This window comes from Pelodiscus sinensis, chromosome 5, assembly GCF_049634645.1.
Source record: "Pelodiscus sinensis isolate JC-2024 chromosome 5, ASM4963464v1, whole genome shotgun sequence".
NCBI lineage: Eukaryota > Metazoa > Chordata > Testudines > Trionychidae > Pelodiscus > Pelodiscus sinensis.
This window is the reverse complement of record NC_134715.1, coordinates 109,913,169-109,938,283: the sequence shown is the minus strand read 5'-3', so window position 1 is coordinate 109,938,283 and position 25,115 is coordinate 109,913,169. Positions and strand designations below refer to the sequence as shown.

Genomic DNA, 25,115 nt, shown 5'->3' with positions numbered 1-25,115 from the left:
AGGCGGTTTCCTTCATAAAATGGGAGCAGCCAATAAAATTTACAAATAGCTGAAGCAAGGGAAAGTAATTGTTTATGCTGGTCGATGAAATTAAGCAGTTGAAGGAAAAGTGAAATGAACCAATGCTAATTGGGAACATTAATGAAAGGGAAGGGAAATTCAATGGAGAACACTATCAAACAGTGGCATAATTTCAGATGATAGAGTGGAAGCCTCATTGCTACTATCATTTATAGTAGAGTAGTAAATATATGGGACAATATTGTACTGGTAGTAAAAGTATTATTCATGTATCCCAGATGGCCCTGATCCTGCAAAAAAAGAGTCATGCATATGTTAAATTTTATGCATGTTGATTTCAGTGAAACTACACAGTATATAAAATTAAGTGTTTGATCCAGGTCTAAGACTTTCTCAACTCTAATTTCTTTGTTCTTGAACTCTGATTATTAATCAATTTCTCTTTATTATCAGACGGATAATTATAAACTGAATATGGAATACTGTTTTTAACTTGAAAAAAATACTCTCTTGCAACTGACAGGAAACATGTTCTAATCTTGGAATTGCATGATTTGACTAGCAATTTTCCCTATTAGTAGCCTCATTTAAAAAAAATTACTTACTACAACTAAAAATATATCTAAATATGCCTATTGAGACTTGAGATTGCCTTCAAAAAGCCAAATAAGATCACTAGGCATAATTCAAAAGATTAACTGCATCTAAGGTTGCCAGATGGTTTAACCAAAAATACTGAACACTCCTTCCCAAAAGAAACCCACCGGGGAAAAAATTCTGTTTGAAAAAAAAAAAAAGGGGGGGGGGGAGAGTAGTTGTTAAGGGAAAAAAAAAGGGGACCCCAAGAGTTATTAAGCAAAAAAACAAAACAACAACAACAACAACAAAAATGTGGCCCCTTTATTTTGAGTTTTTTTGTCCCTAACAGCCTGCCCATGACCGTCCACCATCTTGTCTTCCTGCTCCGGGCCAGACAGCCCCCCTGCGGAACCAGGTAAGCAATTGGTATTTTCGCCTGCTGTCTCGGAAAACAATCAGAAAATACCGGACATTTTAGGTGTCCGGTAAGTTCTGAAATATTTTACCGGGCAGGAGGTGAAAATACCGGACTGTCCGGGCCAAACACCTGGCAACCCTAACTGTATCCATTATCATCTAGAAACCAGTAAATATTTTGGTTAAACCTAAAAATCCTTTCTATAATTTTATATTCAACATAATCAATCAGGCCTAGGCTCCTCACTTCCATTGAAATCACTGAAGACCAGAGCCTAAATACTTCTGTGGATCTGGGCCCAAGGCTGCCTCTGCTTCTACAACAACTTGAACACATGATTAACTTTGAAATCAGTGGGTTACTCATGTGCACAAAGTTAAGCAAATGTGTGTTTTCAGGAGGAAGGCCTAACAGTTTAGGGTGTCACAAGGAGAAGGAAGAAAACTTGTTCTTCCTGGCCTCTGAGGATAGAACAAGAGCAATAGGCTTAAACTACAGGAAGGGAGGTTTAGGTTTGACATTAGGAAAAAGTTCCTAACTGCCAGGGTAGTCAAACACTGGAATAAATTGCCCAGGGAGGTTGTGGAATCTCCATCTCTGGAGATATTTAAGAGTAGGTTAGATAAATGTCTATCAGGGATGGTCTAGACAGTACTGGGTCCTGCCATGAGGGCAGGGGACTGGACTCAATGATCTCTCAAGGTACCTTCCAGTCCTAGTATTCTATGATTCTATTTAAGGCAGGGGTGGGGAACCTCTGGCCCCAGGGGCTGGATGGGGCTTGCCTGGATCCAGCCCTACCCAGAGACTCAGAATTGGGGAGCCCACGTGGTGCTCCAGCCACCCACCTGCAGAGCTGATGTATACAAAATCTACTAGCCTGCCCCCAGGCCGTGGTCTATGAGGGGAATTTGGGGAGTATCTTTCTCTCAGTCAGGAGTTTTTCATTTTGCTTCTCACTTGTGTGCAGGCCTCCAACTGATTTTCCTGTAGGTCAGAGGCCCCTGACCCAGAAAACGTTCCCCGATTTAAGGTAATGTTAGGAATCTCACCTACCCACATATGCCAATGTCACTATTGCACTACACACATACGCATACACAATCACAACCTTTTCCAGTACAAACCTGTCATCTGGTCCATGCTCCCTATTTTTTCAAAACCAGCATAGACAACTTTGGTTATCACCATCATATACTTTTTCTAAGTATAGATATTCTGACAATGTAGGATTTCCCAGTCTCTGAAATATATTCATATGCTTTAAACATCTATATAGTTTAATAACCTTTTTTGCATCATTTCACACATTCTCAAGGAACAAATTCTACTTTTGCTTAAAAAAAACACCCAAACATATTTGTGGCCTCTTCAAAACACCATTTACTCTTATCTGTATTTTTTAAAAAACTTGCATTTCTCAAAATCAGATTTACATGCTTCAAGAGCTGAATACTTCAGGTCTGAATTAAGGATGCACATTTAATGTACTTTTAAAAAATCACTGCAAACTGTGCAGAACATACGCTGGAAAATACTGGTTTTATTAAGAAGGCTCTCTTACATTAGCTTTCCTTGACATACATAATTCAAAGTAAAGCTGGGTTAAAAAAAATCAGATATATAGTTTGTTTCCTGAAAAATACAATTTTTACTGACCCAAATTTATTTGTAAATTTGATATGAATTTACCAAATAATTTTGGCAAAACAAGCAAAAAAATTAAAAATACAGCTAGGACTTAAGCACAATTCACAAAATGAGAAGGAGGAGCCTCCCTAATAATCTTTACCCCATTGTTTAGGGAACTCACACGAGATGTGGGAGACCCAGGATCCGTTCTGCCTTGTGTCTGCTGTGAAGCAGGGCTTTTAATGGGGAACCTCACACATTGCAAAGAGTACTGTATCCATTACAGTATGGGATACTTGGACATGTACATTGAGGGATGGGAGGAAGGAGGTCTCAATCTTTTCTTGTGAAGATGTTCCACTATGTATACACTGTTATTGACAAAGGGATTTGAACTTGAATCACCTATATTGCCAGAGACCCCTAATCCCTGGGATATTGTTCTCCTCCTCCCTGCTTTCTCTTGTTGAAGCTGTTCCACTTTATACAAAGGTTCTTAAATAGTCATTGGGCCCGAGTGAGCCTCACCATGACACTATAGCCTAGTGGTTAAGCCACTCAGTAGAGAAGGGCAAGTTTCAAGTTCATGTCTTTATTCCAAGATTTATTTAATTATGTACACACGGTGGAATTGCTTCAGCTGGAGATATGGAGAGAGCCACAGCACATTATCTCAGCACCTATTTAACTCTGTTCAGACGTAGTTTTAAACTTATGCATGGCCTGGCTAACTTTTAAAAGAAGTCTGCAGAGAAAAGACTGACAAATAAAAAATAACTGCAGTGTAGAGTCACGGGCACAACTGCAAAGTGAGTGATTTTCATTGACTTAGTTATATAAACTGTGTGTGGCTACTGGCACTGTACCAATAACATCACCAGAAAAGAAAGCATTTTACTTCTGAATTATAGATAAGATACAAATGAACAGCTCCCATTTACTCTCCTTGCTTGTTTCTGTTTCTTTGATTAATAACTTCTAAAAATTGTCTTCTACTCCTGGAATAGGTTTCATGGGGCTGTATTGGTTGGAATACCTATATTTGCATGAATGCTCAGGATACAGATGCTTCAGGGGGTAGCCAAGTTAGTCTGTTACAGAAAAAAAAACAGCAAGCAAATGGTCTGGTAGCACTTTATAGACTAATAAAACATGTAGATGGTATCATGAGCTTTCGTGGGAACAGCCCACTTCTTCAGATGATCGGAGTTATGTCTAGAGGATAAGAAAACTCAAAATAAATAGGAGAAGGGAGGGGGAGGTGAGAGAAAGATTCTTTGTCTCCCACCCCCCTACCTCTATACATAAAGTATCAGGAGAAAGGGTGCTAAACCTGAGTAGATAAAGATTCAAGTCAGTGGATGGATTGCTAAGGCAGGAAGGAACATGACAAGAGAGAGGACTATGACACACACACAGCATTATACATAAACCAATGCCTTATACTTTTACTATCAAGGGGCATAGATCAGTGTTTAAGTCATGCTCCCCATGAGTACCTGGCCTAGGCCAGGAAAGCTAATGATCCAATCAGTGGACCATATTTGGTGAGGAATCCTGGTTGCATGCCACCTGAGGCACATTGCACATATTCTGAGAAGACTAACTATCACTTTCCCATGTATACTCTGCTGGCTCTAAGGGAGCACTACAGAAGTAATATATTGGAATTTTAGTAAAGCAATGGATACTGTGTGTTTCAAGCACTCCCTTGATATATTAAGACATTTGACTTACATAAGCCCACTCTTGGGGTACAGGAAATTGTTAAATAACCATAAACTAGTGGGCAGGTATCAAGTATGGGAATGGCTAGGGTTAAATTTCATTTCAATTAAGGGTGACTGGCAAAGTAGGAAAAAAAATTCTGCACTTTTTTTGCCATCTCTATAACCAATAGAAAAGGTATGAAAGAATTATCAGTCTTTTTAACCTTAAAAAAAAAATCAAGCAATCATGAAGTCTTCTGAAATGTATAAGAATCTGAATGAATTTCAGTCTTATTAAAAATAATTAAATACATTGTTAAAGGGAATATGCAAATATAAGAAAAAAACCCCCCAATTTGTGGCCCTTTTTCTTTGATGAATACAGGATGCTTCCATTGTTTTTTTTCAAAACAATAAAAGTTCACATTACTGAACTGTATTGTTACAACATCCCAAATACCAAGAAAGATAAACATGATCAAGAGAGAAACTATTTTATACACTCTCGACAAGGAGTCCTGTAGCACCTTATAGACTAACAGATGTATTAGAGCATAAGTTTTCGTGGGCAAAGACCCACTTCGTCTCATGCATCTGACGAAGTGGATCTTTGCCCACGAAAGCTTATGCTCCAATACATTTGTTAGTCTAGAAGGTGCTACAGAACTCTTTGTCGCTTTTGCAGATCCAGACTAACCCAGCTACCCCTCTGATACTTTATACAATCTGTTAAAGCTCTGAAGTGTTAGATTTTGTGTTATTTAATTAAAATGTTTCATAGACAGTTGAGAAAAAACATTTGTTAAAGATTCCACAACAATACTCCACTGCTGTGGAACCCTGCCTCTAGCACTGAGCAATTCTGAGCAGCAAATGCATGTAGTAGATAGATGGAATGAGCCAAAGCTATTCCAGACTTTGCAGTATGGGTTGCAGAAGGGAACCAAAACCACAAATCATATCCAGCAGCTATCTTCATCATTTCTTCCTTTCATAAAGTACTTGATCTTGTCAACAATTATTGAAACAAATGGACCTATTGGTTTTCTTCAGGGCTACGTCTACACTGGCCCCTTTTCCGGAAGGGGCATGTAAATTTCACGAGTCGTCGTAGGGAAATCCGCGGGGGATTTAAATATCCCCCGCGGCATTTAAATAAAAATGTCCGCCGCTTTTTTCCGGCTTTTAAAAAAGCCGGAAAAGAGCGTCTAGACTGGCCCCGATCCTCCGGAAAAAGTGCCCTTTTCCGGAAGCTCTTATTCTTACTTTGAAGTAAGAATAAGAGCCTCCGGAAAAGGGCACTTTTTCCGGAGGATCGGGGCCAGTCTAGACGCTCTTTTCCGGCTTTTTTAAAAGCCGGAAAAAAGCGGCGGAAATTTTTATTTAAATGCCGCGGGGGATATTTAAATCCCCCGCGGATTTCCCTACGACGACTCGTGAAATTTACATGCCCCTTCCGGAAAAGGGGCCAGTGTAGACGTAGCCCAGATGTATAAGGTTACTGGCAGATAATAAAGTTTCTGATGTGCAGGACCAATCCCATTAGTAGCAGAAGTAGTAATAGTAGCAGCAGTTAATGTTTACTTAGGTGTTGTTTCAGTAACAAGGTGACTGGAGTAAGTTTTACAACCAGTATTACACTCCGCTTTCCTGAACCTCAGCTTAATTCTTGTAGGGTTTTGAATACAAAACCCTAAATGCAAGTATTAGTAATGGCTTCAAAGAAAGAACATGACGTAATTGTTTAATTTCCAAATGTTGAATACAAAAATAAAAATTGTAAACTTTATTTAAATGCTTTTGAATAACTTTAAACAAAAGCTGTTAAATAGTTTCTCATGTAAACCTCTACCTCTTTGCTGCTGTTACATATGTTTCATTGTAACATTTCAGTATAACATTTAAACATTGGTAATTTAGCACACATCTTCTTTCTCTTTCACTTTCAGAGATTATTTCTCAGTCTCTAGGAGGCTGTCCTTAAAATGAGAGTTTGCCACTTACACGTCTTCAGATCTTGAGAAGAAATGGATCACGTTTTTCTCTTCCAGACACTTCAGTCTTGTCAGAAAAAATAGTTTTTTTCCCCCATTTAGCAGCATCTTGGGTTAATAGCTTATTGGTCTATTGGTGAGATAGGATAGTTGTAGCCCATATCCACAGTGCTACAGGTATTGAACTCAGCATCTAAAAATATCTATTCCCTAGATCTCTGTAAGTCTGTCACTCTCCCAGGCACCATTCTTCCCCCATGAATCCAGATAGTTTTGAAGATTTTCTAATTTATCACCTCATTGAGCTCTGCTGATATTCTGTACTCAAATCTAAAAAAAAAATCTAATTAATAGCTAGGTGTAAATTGTGTATCCAAAGAATGACAAATACATGCTTCTCCTTTAGCTCCAGAAAATAGATCACAGTGGCCTATGTGGACTAAAGTCTACTCTGAAGGTTTCCCTAAAAAGTAAATGCTGATTTGATACCCACCTGTAACTAACATAGTACAGATACTGGGATAAACACTGAAAGATGCAGGTTGAAGAAATATGTCTGCTATCTGCCAGTGAGTTCACTAGGACCATGTCTATACTAGAGACTTTCCACCACTGAAAGATCTCTTGTGTAGCCACTCTATGCCAACAGGAGAGATCTCTTCCGTCAACATAATTAAACGATCCCTAACAAGCAGCAGTAGCAATTTCAGCAGGAGAAGCTCTATCACTGACATAACCCTATGCGCACAACCATTTATGCTGGCAAAAATTAGTTGCTCAAAATGTAAGTTTTGCCAACATAGGTGATACTGTATACATGACATAAAAACCCTCCTATGTAAAAGCACTCTCTTGCTCTGATTGGAATATGCAAGACAGCTTGCTTTTAACAAACATTTTCTGTGTAGCATCAGAATTGTTTCTGAGAATGCTTAGTAATTGCCACAACCTGCTTTTGGACAGTTGAATGATTCTAGTTGGGTTGCACTCTTCTACTCTTTTCTAGTGTGCATAAACACAAAAGATACAAATACAAATTCACTGATCTTTTCTACTACTACTTTTCCTGTCTTTGGACCTAAAAAAATCACATGCTGCAGTACAAAGCATGCAAGTTACATTAACTATTCTGGAAAGAAACCACGGGCGAATTCCTAGCCCCACTGAAGTAAATTGCAAAAATCCCATTTCCTCCACTGGTATGGGTGGGGCAGGATGTCTACTTCTCTTTTGGTAACGTTCCAAGCATAACTTTGATGTTATCAATAAATAAATACAATAAGAGGGAACAAGGAAGAGTTCAAAAGAAAATATAAGTAGTTCAGTTTTCAGTATATTTAATTTTAGAACAACAGTACATCCATGGAAGATATGTAAAAATCAGATAGATTGATGACAGATTTATTTTCCTAAAACAAATCAACTCAGTTTTCATTTTTTAAACAACATTCAGATGTTAGTTAATATAGATGCTAAATTGTTCTAAAAGTGCACGATAATAAACAATTTGTTTCATCATCAGGAATTCCACATATTTAATAAATTAAAAAGGGGAAATATCTGTTATAACTAAACAGTATTCAACACGGATAGCAACAGGAAACTAAACCTTTTAGGACCCTATCAAGCTATTCTACACTGATCAAAGGAAACAATTTGCACGGAATGATTAAAGCTGCTCTCAAAGGACAAGTATCTTCTAACAGAAGTGCCTCAGTCTTAGATCAATGTATAGAGGAGCTTTTTCTGTTTCTCCTTCTTGTTTAATATTCATGTTACAGTATCACACAGAGCCCCCCCAATCAGGGATCAGGCTCCCACTGTATTAGTCTATAACAGAAGTGGGCAATCATTTTTTGCCAGGGGCCACTTCAAAAAATGTCGTAAGTGGCCCCAGGCCACACCAGAAGGGGTAGGTCTGGGATACTTCCAGGTTCTCCACCCCTAGACCATGATCAGGCGAAGCCTTCTCCCACCCTGCCAGGAGCTTGTGGTGCTTTTAAGTGCCGTGCGCTGCTCGCAGAGTAGGGACAAAGCAGAGGAAACTTCACGTAATCCACAGGCCCTTATTAGCCTGGGGGTGGGGGAGCGCGCAAAGCCTTGTCCAGCCCTGTCAGGGGCATCTGGCACTCCAAGCGCTGAGTGCTCCTGGCAGGGTGGAGGAAACTTTGCGTGCTCTCCCCTCCCCCAGGTCCTAAATTGGCCTTAGGGTGGGGGAGCGGCAGGGCCTCCACGGGCCAGATCCACCTGCTTGGTGGGCTGGATTTGGCCTGCGGAGGCCCTTTTGCCGACCCCTGGTCTATAAACTAGGGATGTAATAGTGTAGTTGATTAACCGATAAGCAAAAGCTTATAGGTTAATGCTATAGACTACATGCATTCCTCCTGCCACTTGCCAGTAAACTTTTTAGCAGGCTGGCCAGCAGTCCGGCTCAGTCTTGGCTTGAAACGGGTCTGGGATCTACCCCTGCTGCACCTCTGCATTTAAAGTGTATTAGGCAGCCTGGCTCAGTTCCAGATCGCACTGGTATTATTATTATTATATTATATGTAAGGTTTTTTTTAAATATACATATAATCCAATAAACTGATGGATGACAAAGATTTCTAACAATGCAAATTAAATAGTCGATACAAATTTATGTTTGCACCTAAATACTCATAAAAACTAACTGAAGTATGTTATAATTCCATAATCTAGGCATTTAGGCTATGTCTACACTGGCGGGTTCTTGTGCCAGAAATATGCAAATGAGGCTCAGCGTGGAATATCGCTGAGCTTCATTTGCATACCTAATGAACCACTGTTTTTTGCAGAAGAGGCTCTTGCACCAGAAGGAGCATCTACACTGCCCCTTCTTGTGCAAGAAAAACCTTCTTGCGCAATGCCGTTATTCCTGAAAATAATCAGCATAGCGGCATTGCTCAAGAGGGTTTTTCTTGTGCAAGAAGGGGCAGTGCAGACACTCCTTCTGGTGCAAGAACCTCTTCTGCAAAAAATGGTGGCTCATAGGTATGCAAATGAGGCTCAGCGATATTCCACACAGCCTCATTTGCATATTTCTGGCACAAGAACCCGCCAGTGTAGACATAGCCTTAGTGTCCTTGGAGTAGGACAGCAGATTAAAAAGGATCAAAATCAGAAAAAAATGCTTCTGTTCTGTTTTTAAATAAATTAGTGAGATCCTGGCTATAGGAAGGAAAAGGATTATTTATGCAGAGATACAGTGGTAGTGAATGCTTATCAAGGATTAGAGACACAAGAAAAGGGAAATAAGATTGCTGAATCATGGCCATAGCATAGCTGAAGAAAGAGGACAAACTTAAATAGAAGGAAGGTAGCAATGTCACTGGACTTCTTTCATAGGAGCTCAGGAAAGGGTGAGAGGGGAAATCGGGAGTGCAGATAACAAAGGTGAGGAAAACACTATGTCTAGAATGTGTTGCACAGAAAAGCAACAATAGACTAATAAAGCAATAGGTGAAAGCAAGAAAATGGCTAAGTGTGAAAAGGGCAAGAGACTTATTATGGTGGTGACCCTAGAGACAAGAGTGAAGGGGGACCAGGGAAGGAACAAAGGAGCTGACTGCATCAGACTGATCAATGCAAGTCTTGGAAGGAGCATAGACAATGATGAAGGAGATAGAGGAGAATCACTGTACAAAATCATGGAAATTACTGAAAAGACTATTTTTCTCTCTGGTGGTCAAAATAGGTCCACAGCTGGAGGCCAAAATGGAATTGAGAAACAGGCACTGGGACTGTTTCTACAATACAAGGAAAAGTTGGAAAAAGATACGCAAATTGCAAACTGCAATTTGCGTATCTTTTTCTGCTTTTCTTTCAAAAGAAGCTTTCCCAACATTTGGCTTGTCTACACGGGGCCAAATGTCAGAAAAACACCCTCGTTCAGAACATCCCTTCTCCCCCTCCATCCTTACAGGATCCCAAAGAAATGCATCTGCTTTTCCAAAATTTGTTTTTGGAAAAGCAGACATGTTTCTTGGATGTGGCAGAGCTTTTCCGGTATCCCAGAAAAGCTCTGTAGTCTAGACGTATCCTAGGAGAAAACTGAACGTGATTCCTTCATCTGAAATTTGAAGTCATATAGAGGAATGAGAGAATTAGAGAAAACAAGGCACCACAACCTTACAGGAAAGTGGAACAGAGCTGGATTGGATGCATCTGGAAGGCAGCAAGAAAGACGCAAAATAACCTCCAAATTAGAGTTGGGTGAATAACTGAATATCATTGGGGTAGAGAAAAGAGTGAGACTGATGATAGAGCCTACAAATCAGGGAATACATCCAGTGTGTCATAGAGTTTAAAACCAGAAGGGACCATCAGATCACCTAGTTTGATCTCCGGTGCAATTTCCTACTGCAAAAGCTATTTAATTATTTATACAGCAAACTAAAAGAGTGGCACACCAGAATATCCAAAAGTGCAGTGACTTTTCCATAATACAGGAGACACACATTGACATTTGTTCTCCACAGCTGATAAAGGGGGAGTCTGAACCTGTTTCACATCATGGCAGAATGTCCTTAACCATTGGTCTCTAAAATTTACAAACAGGGCTCCACTTGCAGCTGTTTTGTAATCCCTGCTATTCCACCCCCCAGTAAACATCTTTCAGCAATGCCAAAATGAACTGTTTTATTTTGACATTACTAAAACATTTCAGTTTTCCAGTTCAATCAAAATGAATTGGCAAACGTAGCATGAATTTGTGTATTGTTTGGGGTTGACAAACTGCTTTTTCAGTGAATAAACTGAAAAAAACCCCAACAAACTAAACCAAATAAAAAACAAACACCCAGCTCTACTCCAAACCTTCCATTATAGTGGCCATTTTGATCCCAACATTTCTGAGTTTAGTACTGTTTTGCCTTTGATACAAGCAATTGTCTCGTTAGTTCCACTGTGAGTTAGATGTGCATATCCAGGCAAGAATAGAGCCCAGGGTGAAGATACATGTTTAATAATGGTTTCAGTATCAGATAAGTGACATAAATTATTCCCTTCCTGATGTATGAAATGTTATTTTTTCCATTTGCATGATATCAGATTTATCTAGATTAATTTAATATTTTCATCATTGTTATAACAAAGAGGCTTTAATTAAGTGAACTACTGCTAGCTTGTGCGCCAGACTCTCAACATTTGTTTAAAAACATGTTTAACTCTTCTGGCTGTGAAAAATACCTTGAAATTGTCAACCCAAGTATAAATGCAGTGATGTTTGCAGAGAATTGAAACAATACCCCGACAGGTGTGAACTGCCCCTGCTGACCTGCTTTATGGGCATATCTACACTGACAAACACATACCGCCCCCGTCCTCTCCCCCAAACCATGTCAGCAAATGCCAGAGCCTGGGATCAACTGACTCGTGCTTGGAGGGCTAACGCTACAGTACTAAATATAGCAGTGTTGACTTCCCTGCTCCAGCTGGAGCCTAGGCTCTGAGATACACTTCTGCCATGTCTCAAAGCTCAAGTTCCAAGCCACGTCAAAACATCTATACTATAAGCTCTGTAGCATAAGCCCCACAGTCCTGAGTCAGTTAATCCAGGCTATGAGGCTCACACTGCAAAAGACACAAAGAAAAACTACAAAGACAGAAAAGGAACAAACAAAAAATACAACAGCATCTGTATTCTATGATATAAGCAATGGCAATTCTCATGATGATTATTTATCAACATTATTAACTATTTCACATCAAAGTGATACCAGTGAAACTCCACTTTGAAGTCCCCAGACTCCATTTTGTATCCCTGGTTTCCATTTTGAATCAGCAGGAGTCATTCATTAGATGGAAGCTGCAGGTCACTAATTATATAACTAACAGGAAAACCAAATTGGTGAGGAAAAAATGGTAATCAACGAGTCAGCATGTCAAATAACAACAAGCCTAAACAGAATTGACCATTAGAAGGAGCAGGTAAACAAGTTGAATGATGCCATGCATCTAAAGTTCTGCAGAAGGGTATGAAAGTCAGCTGGTAGTTGAGAGATGGACAGTTCTCATAGAGGGCAGAGACAATGTAGCGAGAAAGAGATGGCTGAGAGTAGAGACCCAAAGAGAGAAATAGGAACATGAGAAGCTGAGAAGAGAGAGAAGACTGAAAGTGTGAAGAGTAGAGAGAGTGTACATTCAGTGCAGTGTAGTCAATGGAATAAGTCTATGATACTCATTTATAGTACTAGCTATAGTATATAAAAATGTTAGTGTACATGTGTATGTTAATATATATGTGCATGTGTGTTAACTGTGAAAAAGAAGTTATATATGAAAGACCTAAACAACATTTAAGAACTGCTGTCAGTGACCTGTGAAGAACTGGCCATCTGACACAGGGCAAAGCCACTTAGCATCATTTCAAGTTATGAGACAATATGGTTTGGGGTGCTCTTTGACTCTTGCAAGGGATTAGTGTTTTAAATTGTTATTGTGCTCAGGATTTATTTGCACCAATAAAGGGGGCCTTGTTTTGGAATACTGCCCGTGTCCAGTCATTAATTGGAGGGCCGTCTATGTCCACTGGGGATAATAGGTCTGAGCTGTTCTATGGGGTTTCTGAAATTGGAACTCTTGGTAAGCCCAAGATATTCCTTAACCAACCTGGAGAGCCATACCTTAGGAGAGCAGATCGGTGAACAGGTGGACTGTTTTGAGGGAAGTCTTGATAAGCCTGGTAGGGGAAAATGGGTAAACTATTCTGGTGGTACCTAAATTATGTTTTGGGGAGTAACAAAAGGAAGTAAGAAAAGTCAACGTGACTCCTCATTTTGGTACCTCCAGTATGTAGCAAGTGGGAAGGCAACACCATTCTCTTCTCTCCTCTCTCTCCTACCTGTACAGTCAAAAAGCCCAGCAAACATCTGAGCCAAAGGGAACTCAGCAGACTCAATGGCTATGTCTACACTTGCAGCTTCTTGCGCGAGTAATATGCAAATGAGGCTAAGCATGGAATATCCCCGAGCCTCATTTGCATACCTAATGAGCCACCATTTTTTCAGAAGAGGCTCTTGCGCAAGAAGGGGCAGTGTAGACGCTCCTTCTTGCACAAGAGCCTCTTCTGAAAAAAATGGTGGCTCATTAGGTATGCAAATGAAGCTCAGCAATATTCCACACTTAGTCTCATTTGTATATTACTCACGCAAGAAGCTGCGAGTGTAGACATAGCCAATGTGTGTATCTCAATCCTGCTGAGGGTAAGCTAAGATCTTTGTTCCCAAGGAAATCAATGGGACCTGAAGGACACGTTGTCCCTCACAAGATACAACTCCTTATGAATTCTAGGCATCATATGGGACTCATTGAACCAAAACAGATATTTGCTAAATTAAATATAACCTAGATCAGGGCATGTGAGCATATATAGTGTCAGAGTGTATTTAAAGGTGAAAATTCTGGAAAAGGACAATAGAACCCAAGCAAAAATTGGCCTAGTTATAAAATAGAGTAAGGAATATACAATTTCATGCATTATCAGAGTTATGTTTTTGCATGAGAAAATGTGTTGCAGTTTTGTAAAAAACCCCATGGTTTTGTATCAGATTTGATTGGGTCCCTTCATATGACATTTATATTTAGTGGAAAATGCCTGAGACTGACATAAGAATAGCTACAAAGAGGTAGCCCTGTTAGTCTGATAGTGGTAAAACAAACAAAAAAAAGCAGTCATGTAGCACTTTAAAGACTAACAAGATGGTTTATTAGGTGATGAGCTTTCATGGGGCAGATCCACTTGATCTGAAGAAGTGGGTCTGCCCTACAAAAGCTCATCACCTAATAAACCATCTTGTTAGTCTTTAAAGTGCTACATGACCTTTTTTTGTTTTGTAAGAATAGCTGTTTTGATATTTTCCAATACTAATGAAAACTGAAAACATTACATCCTGTTATTGAACCGTAATTAAAGGGCAAATCTTTCTCACCCTTTTTACTTAATTGCTGATTCAGCTGTCCATTTTTGCATGTATTCATGGTGCATAACATTGTGCTTTAATACTGCAGAAAATGTCTGTATAGTGTACCATGCTCCCTACATCTTTACCTCCTAAGATGAAGATTTTAAATGCTTATTTTAGAAATAAAGAACAATAAGGAACCTGATGTTTTACAATGATAGTGAAGAACCCAGTACTTTGCAAATGTGTTTTTAATCAACAAAGGGCACATCCAAAGAATCACAGGAAAAATAATCAAACTGGCCCAATACAAGACTGGGCAAGGGGTTGGACTCCGCAACCTCCTGAGGTGTCTTCCAACCCTATAATTCTAATACTGAACTTTCATTTATGAATTTGTACGAGCAATTAACATCCCTCTGATTTTACAGTTGCTGTATTTTGCCAGTTCATACTGTTACTCAAACCCAGTTTTCTGCTACAACGTTCCTTTGTTTAAAGAATTACTTTTACTCCCTGTGGCAGCTAGCGCGAAGCATCTTTTGCAACAGATTTTCCTCCCTGTTGTGCTCCTCAGTATCCAGTAGGCACCTCAGCCTCAAATGCTACCATGTTACGAGGCCATGGGAAAGCAACACTGTAGACTCCCTGCCACAGACTGTTACCAAGCCCACCGCCCGGGCGCAGCGCAGCCGGTAAAACAGCAGACTCGTGAATTGCATCAGACCTCTCCACAGCTCCACGTGGCAGGCTGCGCCTTAGGCTTGGCGAGCGCTCCCAGCCGCCCCTCCCGCCTGGCGGGCGGCTGAGTAGAGCTCTACTCCGGCGCGGGCGGGGCGGCGGCGCTGGCCAATGGGGCGGCGCGGCTGCCGCGGGGAGCTGAGGTCAGTTCCGCCGAGCGCTCGCTGGCTGGCGGCTGCCGCTGCTGCACTCGGCGCAGCCGCCGGGCGTGGAGCCGAGCAGGCGCGCGGGGCGCGAGCGCACCCGCGGAGGGTAAGTACCTGGCAGCGGGGATCGCTGCTGGCAGCCCCGCGGCAGGGAGGCGGCGTGTGAGCTGCTGGCCCAGCTGTGCGTGTTCAGGGTCCGCAACGGCCCCCCCCATTGTAACCCGGGGCCGCCCCTTGACAAGGCCCCACGGGGCCCCCTCTTTGCCCGCCACGTGGGGGAGGCCCTCTCCATCTCGCCCAGCAGCGGGAGCTGGCGCTGCAGCCCCTTGTCCTGCTCTTCCCGCTCCCCCGCTTCCCGGAGCGGTGGGATGGGAGTCCCCCCTCACTGCGCTCCGGGCGGGGGCTGCAGTCTTCTCCCGGGTGGGGAGCGGTAGGGTTTGCAGTGGCCGCACGCCGTGCTGCCCTCCTTAGGTTGGTCGAGGCATTGCCGGGATTTGCCGGTAAAACCTATTCCTCCTACGCTCTTCCTTTTGCAGTTACAGACCGAGAGAAATGTCTCCTTTTCCGGAGGGAGGGATCAGAGACCCTGCTGTGAGCCTGGCAAAGTGCAGGGAGGGAGGAGGCTGTCTGCTGTAGGCCGGCGCAGTAACATTGTTACTGGGCTGCATTTCCTTGGGCGCACGGTCCACTTAACTGCAACTTCTGGCTGTTCAGCTGTTTTGTACGGGGATAGGCTTTTACATGGCACGTCAGCCTTTCCATCCACACTTAACTTTGTTGCCCCAACTGGGTCTTTAGTCCTGGTGTCGAGTAGGAACTTTGGATAGTGGTTTTGCTACTGAATACAGGTTAGCACAAGGTATTAATATACAAACCACCATTAAAATATTGTAGGGGAAGATCTGGAATAGGAAATACTTCATTTAGATAATCTATCTGTAATTTGTTTCAAAAGAAACTTCCCTAAAAATCAGTAAAATAAATATATTTATTCAAAGGATTTAAATACAAATAGTGATGTTTGTTTAATATGCTTTAGAGAATAATTTTGCATTATCTGAAATTTGGATAAACGACTTGCAGTATATTTTCAGTATCCCATGCTGTTACTATCAGTGGGACTACTCATGATAGTCAGATTAGGCACATGCAATTTTCCAAGATCTGGGTCTAAGAAATATATGCTTTTAAAATTGGATACACTTTGTCATTTGGTGCTATGTTTTCTTCAGTGCTGTGCCTTATTACTGTATTCTTATTAGCCCTAAAATTGTAGAATAGTGTAATACTAAACCCTGCTTAACCAAGTTTAGAATATTGAGGGATTATTTTTAATGGATCTAAGCGTATGCAACAGAAAATTATCTAATTTTAAAGGTTAGCAATTGTCCATCTAAGGATAAGTAAGTGTACTTGAGTACTGTTTACAAACATAACTAAAGATGCAGTAATTACGCAATAGGTCTTTTCTGTAGGTTTTCTGTTTTAGTTTGACAGCAGCATTTTATATATAAATAGAGGGCCCCAGTCCTTCACTGAGATATGTGGATAGTTGTCTGTAGTTCTCAGTGCAGATCAGGGCCCTAGAATACCATGTAGTGCATTGCTAATACATACTTGGTTTTCATGGGACAAAATAAATTTGAGTTGTGTGTTAATTTACAGTTTGTTTTTTAACCTAATATTTTGTATAATTCACATTATACGAGATGGCAAATTGTTCTAGATATAATTCAAATGGAGATTTTTTTCTAATATGAGGGCCGGATGTGAAATAATATAATTGTATATGTTCTAATAAAGGCAAGCTTTAAAAATCGGTGCATGGTTTTTGCTTTTTAAAAATATGGTGTATTGATATTTCTACTTATTTTTAAAGAGAGAAGAACTTTGAACTCCACAGACTGTAAGTGTTTCATCTACATGACTAGAAGTTCATTTGGAAACAGAATATCTTTCTGAGAAGAAATAATGGTGTAGAAAGTTCCATTGGTATAATTTGGTGTCTCACTTGGTTTTTAATACCGTATAGGGCTTTTTTTCTTCAATTTATAAATACTTTTTTGACATCTATCGAAGATAGCAGTTAGAACTAAAAACAGTATTCCAGGAGATTTATATTATAACATAACATTTTCAGTATTTTCTTCTATTGCATTTTTATACATTTAAATATTTTGTTTGCTATATTGGCTGTGGCACAGATCCAAAATGATACTTTTGGATTTTATAGTGATACATAGTTTTTTCTGTGCTTGTTTGAGTTGTGCTGCACATTAAAGAAACAGTTTTTGTTACCCTTCCTTAGGGTATCTTTGTTAACAGTTTAAAGAATGTAAGTTACAGTGTGTCCAGTTTTTCTACATATTTTGTCATGCTGGTGCAGAGTAACTTGGCAGTGTGTTGCCTCATGAGCCTGTGTGGGTTTGCACAATTCATAGTCACTGTGTTCTGGAATATTCTCACATCTTAGTAAAACATCTATATTTGTTTTTTTTTCTCACCTATGCTATCCCATGTAATGATAAAATGGAACCCTTCATAGCATAAAAAAAATCTTCTAGCTCAGACATTCAGCACTTGAGCAACCAGTGGTGAAGAAAATAGGGCATGGCATTAAGTCATCAGATTGTTGTTTAATGTCTCCCCCTCCTCCCAATCTGAATGATTAAATTTCTATTCATTCTCTGGATTCTGATACAAATTTAATTTGATCATTGGATTTTTTCATATGTTGCTGTGCAGTACGCCAGTGGGCGTCAAAGATGATGATTTTTTATATGCTTAAATATAGGATTTCTTCTAAATATACGGCCTGATCAGTTAGCAGAGTTCAATAAGGGACTACTATCATGCAAAATATCCCAGTATAGGTTCTGCTGTTTCAAACTTTCTGTTTTTAATCTGGATATCCCAGTTGCATGTTTGATAGCTTAACACTTTCTTAAAATAAGAAACTTGCAAACTTCAAAATCTTTCTTGTGCTCTGCTAAGGCCTGCCTCTTTGATATACATTTGTTCATTATTTCCACGTTTTTTGAAATTTGCCTTACTGATTTTTAATGCATAAGAAGAACATTTGAGTTCTTATTTCTCATTTTTTTGTGATAAAATTATTGGCATCGGAAGCCTTTTGTGTTTTGTATTTGGATGGGTGCAGTTATATTGTGTATGGATGACTGTACACACTTTTAAAAAAAGTTTAGGATTATCAACGAGAACACTTATGTTCATTTCATCCTTCCTTCTGAGATGCAGTTTCCTTAATATCTCAGTTCTTCAACATCAAAACAATTGTGGGAATGAAACACTTAAGTTTTAAGAAAATGTGTTTTAGCTTAATAAAAAGAGCATTATAAACAAGCAAATAAAACTCGGTATCATCATCTTGACCTAAAACACAGCAGTAGGTCTGCCCAAAGGAAATAAAGGATGGAAAGTGGATTGCTCATCTTCAACCTGATGAGACAGAGGTGATACTAGTATGCAAAGAGAAGAACCTGGGTGTGATGAATAGGAATTTTCACTTAGTTCTCTGAGAGCATATACATGCCAATTGTCAGGATGGTCAAAGCATTGTAATCATAAAAATTATGCATAGACGTCCCAATGGCTTAACAATAACCTGACTTTGGCTGCATAGAAGTCTGCCATTACTTCCAGATGTGGATTTAGCTACAGTTATTACCACACGAGACTGGGATTATTACAGTTTGGCTGCATCCATAAATCTGTCAGCAAACTACAGCACATACCAGCTCATCTAAGTGGTATGAACAAATAGAATTACATAACGCAGTCCTAACAATGGCTGCCATTTGATTTTGATAAAAATTGAGATACATCTCCAAACCTTGAATGGACTCAGAACCAAGACATTTTTGAGAATCAATCTCTTTCCATGGCAGTGTTTCCTAAGAACACTAATTGACGGAAGAAGATTCAAGACCATATGAGCTCTCAGCAGTGCATTCACAGGGAAGGTTTCTGGAACCGATTCCTACCAAAGTTCAGACTGACATAAAGACCTACTGTGTAAAAGTGTCCTCTTTCACATGGACATTGCCGTCATGTCACTAAGTAATTCTAGCATTGTGTACTTACCTACCTTTAAGTAAGCAAGGGGGTGGGGGCTGAGAGGGTTGTTCCTGGTGTACATGTTGCTATGCAAAATCATCTAGAAATGTCAGTTCTAGATATGGATTACATAGTGAAATCTACATATATAGAAATGCTTGCACAGGGAAGATGAGAATGGATTTTATATATCACTGCTTGGATAATCATTATACAGAAGGGAGATCTGTATCACTAATCTCTAACTTTTGTGTATGTTTTGAGGACAAAACTTACTATTTGATAACGTCAGTATTTTCACAATCTAGGCAACAGCTGTTGAGGATCAGATTCTGTTTACATGAAACCACAGGAAAATTCCATTGTTCTTTGTTCAAAGAATTTTGAAACTATCAGGCTGTGAAATACATTATGAATAGACTAATAGCTATACACAATGTATTTCACAGAATGATAGTCCCAAAATTCTTTGTTGTCCATCTTCTGTCCCACTCTTTGTTTTTGTGTTTTTTTTCTTACTTGTTTCATCTTGTATATTCAAATTAGCCTGTAATCTTTTTCAAGGCAGGTATCATATGCCTATGAAGTAACGAGCACAGTGAGGATTTGGTCCTAACTGGGGGTCTTTGTGCACCACTGCAGTACAAATAATAAACATTTTTGTGCTTCACATAAATTGGTTTGTCCTGATCAATAATAGGATTGAAAAACTGTAAGCTACATGCTTTTTATGATTATCCAAATTTATTTTGTTCAGAACCATTGGCAATGTCTATAAGAGAACCTTGCTTTAGTGAGTTTGTATATTTCCAAATAGCTTAAAAATGCTCTTGGCATAGATGATCACATGGTAATAGGAATGTGACCGTAATGAACAACAAATACAAAAACTACTGAGAGAGATTTGAATGAGTAAGGGTAGAGAACTTTAGACCTATATCTCCCAGAATGAACAAGACACAGAGGTATATTCTAGTTTACCTGTGATAATTTGGCATTTGCCCTCAAATGACAGATTTCTCTTCTGCTTCAGTAACCTGTACAATTTCATTCATTTTTAAGTTTTTAAAAAAATACCTAAGGAAAAGAAAATATGACAGAATGCTAATTGTGTGAATTTTACATTCTGCAGCTCACAACTGCTGGATGTATGTGTAACCACCACCAGGTGGATTTGAACCTGGGATCTCTGGAGCTGAGTGTAGGAGCCTCTACCCTCTGAGCTAAAAGCCAGCTGGCTCCTAGCCCATGCTATAGAGGTCTCTTGACCTAAACTGTTGCTGTGGTCTAGGTACCACTTGCATTGCTCGGTAACCACACTAGGTGTGTGGGTTATATATGCATCTATGAAATAATAAATTGAGTACACAAAAATGGTTATATATATACAATATAAAAATAATTCAGAAAACAGATTTGCAAGCTGTATTTAAACAATCATCTATTTGTATTATGTCAAATATTTGATTACCGAGTTCCAACAATTTTTTTTCAGTAACTGACCTAGTCTTTCACTTTCATTTTTTTTTAGTGCTGCAAGTTGAGAGAATCCAGTAGAGACCTGAAAATAGAGTTTTATGGATTCAGAAATTGAAGCAACACCTATTAGAAAGATAAAACACTTATTCTCCAGAGAAGTTGCCTGAATGATAGCTAAGCAACATATTTGAGAGACTTTCATTAAGAAAATTTTGTCCATTGCTGATATAGTTGACTAAACAGGCAAAAAGCCACTTGTTTTGAAATGCAGCTAAAGAAAATGAGGGACATCTTACCAAAACTGTATACAAGCCAACTTAATGACATAAATAATTCTTTGACTACATCTCCAAAGCAAACCAATGAGGATAAAGGAAATCAACCAAAAAGGATTGAAGACCAGAATTGTGTCTATCAAGGGACTGAAGGTGAGGATAAGCTGTCATTGGTCCATTGTATAAAGTGCAGAAGTGTGCAAAAACTTCCAGTTCATGCTATACAAAAGGATAGCACGCCCAGGAAGACTGAAGACACAAACTTCATTTGTAGCAGCTGCAATCAAAGTATACTACCGACTTTCCATTTTGTAGCAGACAGTGCCACTTCCATAGATTTAGAAAATCAAGAAAAAACATCTCTAAGTAAAACTCAGAAAACATTTAAGGTAAAAAACTTTCAACCAGACAAATATTACTGTGATAAATGTCGATTTTCAACGAAGGATCCTTTGCAGTATAAAAAGCATGTAGTTCAACATGAGGAGATTAAATTTGTTTGCTCACACTGTAATTATGTATCCTACACCAAAGGAGAATTCCAACGGCATTTGGTGAAACACACTGGAATTTTTCCATATCAGTGTGAATACTGTGATTATGGTGCTGTTAGACATGATTATATAGTAAAGCATACTAGAAGAGTACATGAAACTGTTACTGAGAAGGGACTGTTGAATATGGCTACAAAACAAGAGCAAAATAGATCTTGCATGCGTAAGCAAAGCACTTTGTTTTCCAAAAAGCAGAAGTGTGATCAAAAAGTTCCTCCTCAGAATGAGCCTTCAGATTTATCAAGTACAGCTTGTAGCAGAATCGAAGATGAAATGAGCAAAACAGTTTGCTTGTCAGACAATGTAGAAGGTAGCCTAAGCACAGTATCAGTACAAGATAAAACTCTGGTGGAACCGGATGAAGAAAATATATATGAGAACCGAAATGTTGAAGTTGAAGTTTATTCTCCAGAAAAAGAGCCTGTGCAGCCTGGAATGCCACTAACAGTGATCGCCCCTTCAGAACTTGTAGTTCCTTCTAACTGTTTAGCTCAGTTATTGGAGATCAAAATTGTGAATGGCACGCAACAGTTGGTTCTTAAACTTATTCCTCTGAAAGAAAAAAGTAATAAACCTCTAAACAGTGAGGAAGAGGAACTCAGGAATCAAAGTACAGAACAGACAGACAAAGGGAAAGGAATAACTTCTGTTGCTCAAAGTGAATTAACCACAAAAGCAACTGTAGATAAATTATCAAGTGTTAGTAATATGTTTGCTTCCGATCATATATATGACAAGAACTCTGAATGTCTTAATTCTTCTAGTTCTCATACTTCAGACAGTAACTCAAATGTACCAAGTCAGGATAAGTCAAGAATAAATTGTCCTAAATCCTCAAATAAGGAAAAATACACAAACAATGATTTATGCTATTCTGAAGAGACTCTGGACATGTCCACATGTACATATGCTGCTTCCTCTGAAGATAATAGATCCCAGACTGTTTTGTTGCAGGTGACTCAGGAGAGCAACAGTTCCTCTTCATCTTACCTTGGAGAAAAGGATATAGTGTCTTTAAATGGTGATGACAAAGAAACCCGGAGCCAGATTTCTCTAGAAACACATTTATTTGATACCTGTTTGGTTAAAGAATCTTTTAAAACTTCTCTAGGAGTGCAAGAGTTCTCTTTAAATAAAAGTGGATCTTTAGAGGAAGCAAGCATTGGCTTAAATAAATTAAACAGAGAAAACTCTGATTGTCAAAATAATCATTTAGAAATTTTAGAATTGCAGAATGTAGAAAATAAGGACAGCCTTCCTGAGGGGCCTGTCATTTCATCTGTATTTTCCCTTAGCTCTGGTGCTGAAAACATTCCGGAGGGCATCAAGTGGGATAATACTGCACGCAATAAGAAGTCAACAGCAATGTTATGTAGAAAGATTGCTCAGTTGATGTCCATTGCTGAGTGTAATGTGAAATCTACATTGGCAGGTTCATCTATGCCTGCTAGATGCTGTGCTTCTAGTAAGATGCCTTTGCCTCAGGGAACTTTAGCAAACTATGAAACAAATGTTCCTGCTACTGAATTGGAACAATCTGCATCTTCTCTTCAAACACCGCACAATGGTGGGATTAGTAATGAACTGTGTAATAAACAACAACCAGAATCACTGTCAGCTACAACAAAAACTAAAAGTAGAATGAGTAAAAACACTCACATGGCTACTCCAGTGTTTATTCCAAAAGGGACAGTGTTGAGAGTCTTGAATGTCACTAAGAGTGAGATCCCAAAAGAAACTGGAGATAAGAATGAAATATCAGGTGCTTCAACCTGTTGCAATGAAATGTTTCTACCGCGACCAGTTCCTTTCAGTATTTCTGAGAAACTAAGTGATAATTTACCTATGCCAAATGAGAGTGAACTTTTTGAACAGCCTAAATATCAAAATATATCACTTAGGCAGAGACCAAAAAGAGAAGCTAATGCAAAAAGTAATAGCAAACAAAATTGTGTGCTGCTGCATCAAACAAGTGATGAGCCAAGTAAGCAGAGCAAACTTTCTTCAAAGGATCAACTTGTACCTAAAAATAAGATAAAACAATCAAGTTCTAGGGATTGTTTATTATCTAAGAAGAGAACAAAAATTCACTCAGATACCATTGGCGTTTCCGAGGCGACATCTCTTTTGAAAGCAAGACGTCTTAGGCTTGTACCTTTTAGAACACATCAATTGATAAAATGTCCTCGTCGTAACCAGCCTGTAGTTGTATTAAATCATCCTGATGTTGATTCAGCAGAGGTAATTAATGTAATGAAAATTATCAATAAGTATAAAGGCAATGTTGTGAAAGTAGTTTTATCAGAAAGAACAAGTAGTTTTCTTGGTGTGAAACGGCATAATAAACGGCTTACATTTCAAAACTCGGAAACAAGGCAAACGAAAAAGCAGAATTTGTTAAAAATGAAGCTAAAAAAGACCAATAAAAACAACTACCAAGTAGTGGAAACTTCACCAGCTAAAACATTGCAGTGTATGTTTAAGTGTTGGTTTTGTGGAAGGATATACGTAGACCAGGAAGAATGGATAAGTCATGGACAGAGACATTTGATAGAGGCAACCAAGGGCTGGGATGTTCTCTCTCTTCCTCTAGAGAGCCACAAGTGAGAAACTCTTCAGTTTACTGCTGTTAATGTAAAATGAGTGCTATTCATTTGTTTGGAAAAGGAGATCATAGTAAATATTTTACTGGAGAGTTTTTATTTTTAGCAGGCAGGAGAGTGATAATAGAGATTATAGACTGTATGAGAAGCCAATCTTGAGTGCTCAACAGTACATAGCACTCCAATGCCTGAATTAAGTGTTATGACCACCCCTTGTTTTTTTTGAGGAAAAACTTGGAAATGACTTGCTATGAAAATATTCTAGTATAGTTCTCTTCACTAGGACATTATATGCAGTAATGCAACTTTGCTAGGTCAGTAGGGATTAAAATGTCAAACTATATGACCTGCATGAAATTAATTGAATTCAGTCTGATTATACCGCTACAGTTTAGTTAAAGTTCAGGCATAAGTCTAATGGAGTGTATCTTTGACTCCTCCGTGAACAAAATAATGTGCATCTTAAGTTAGTAGTAATTTAAAAATGCTATATTGGGGGGAGGGAGGCAACCCTAGTACTGAAATATTAAATTCCTATTTTTTGGAACAGAAGTAACTCCATTGACTTCAGTGAGCTACACTAGTGTAAATGAGGAATTGGTGAAATTAGACCCACTATGAGGATTGACAGTGAAAGGTTAATTCTGTGTAGTACATATCAAAGGCTAAGTTGTGTCTTGTGCCACACAGATGTGAGAGGGGGAAGAAGACACAAGTGACTACATACATCTCCTTTATGCTGTGCGAGCAAGCAGGAGCTCGGCTTAGAATTTAGAGTTCGGGGGGTGAGGCCTGGTTCCTTTGCTCCTGGCATGACATGATTCTGATGGATTGTACTCTAATTGAACGAGTTAGGACCTGACCACAGCAATGACTTCTGTAGAGTGCAATGATCAGTGCTGTGTGTAATCTCATTAGAATTGTACACTTTCAGGAGAGAGCCTTTGACCAGGACCTCAGCCAAT

General features: G+C 39.2%; 1 protein-coding gene across 6 annotated transcripts in view; it reads left to right on the top strand.

The window, feature by feature from the left end:
• The first annotated feature begins 15,072 nt into the window (after positions 1-15,072).
• ZNF518B (zinc finger protein 518B) overlaps positions 15,073-25,115 on the top strand; it is a 52,234-nt gene continuing 42,191 nt past the window's right edge. For 3 of the 6 annotated variants that reach the window (XM_075930730.1, XM_014576095.3, XM_006128177.4), the window contains exons 1-2: positions 15,075-15,268; positions 20,771-24,150. In XM_075930730.1, the coding sequence (XP_075786845.1) occupies positions 20,984-24,150 (3,167 nt within the window). In that variant the 5' untranslated portion in view covers positions 15,075-15,268; positions 20,771-20,983. Of the gene's footprint in view, positions 15,269-20,770; positions 24,151-25,115 lie in introns of all 6 variants that reach the window. The other 3 variants (XM_014576096.3, XM_006128179.4, XM_075930731.1) reach the window with 2 other exon arrangements.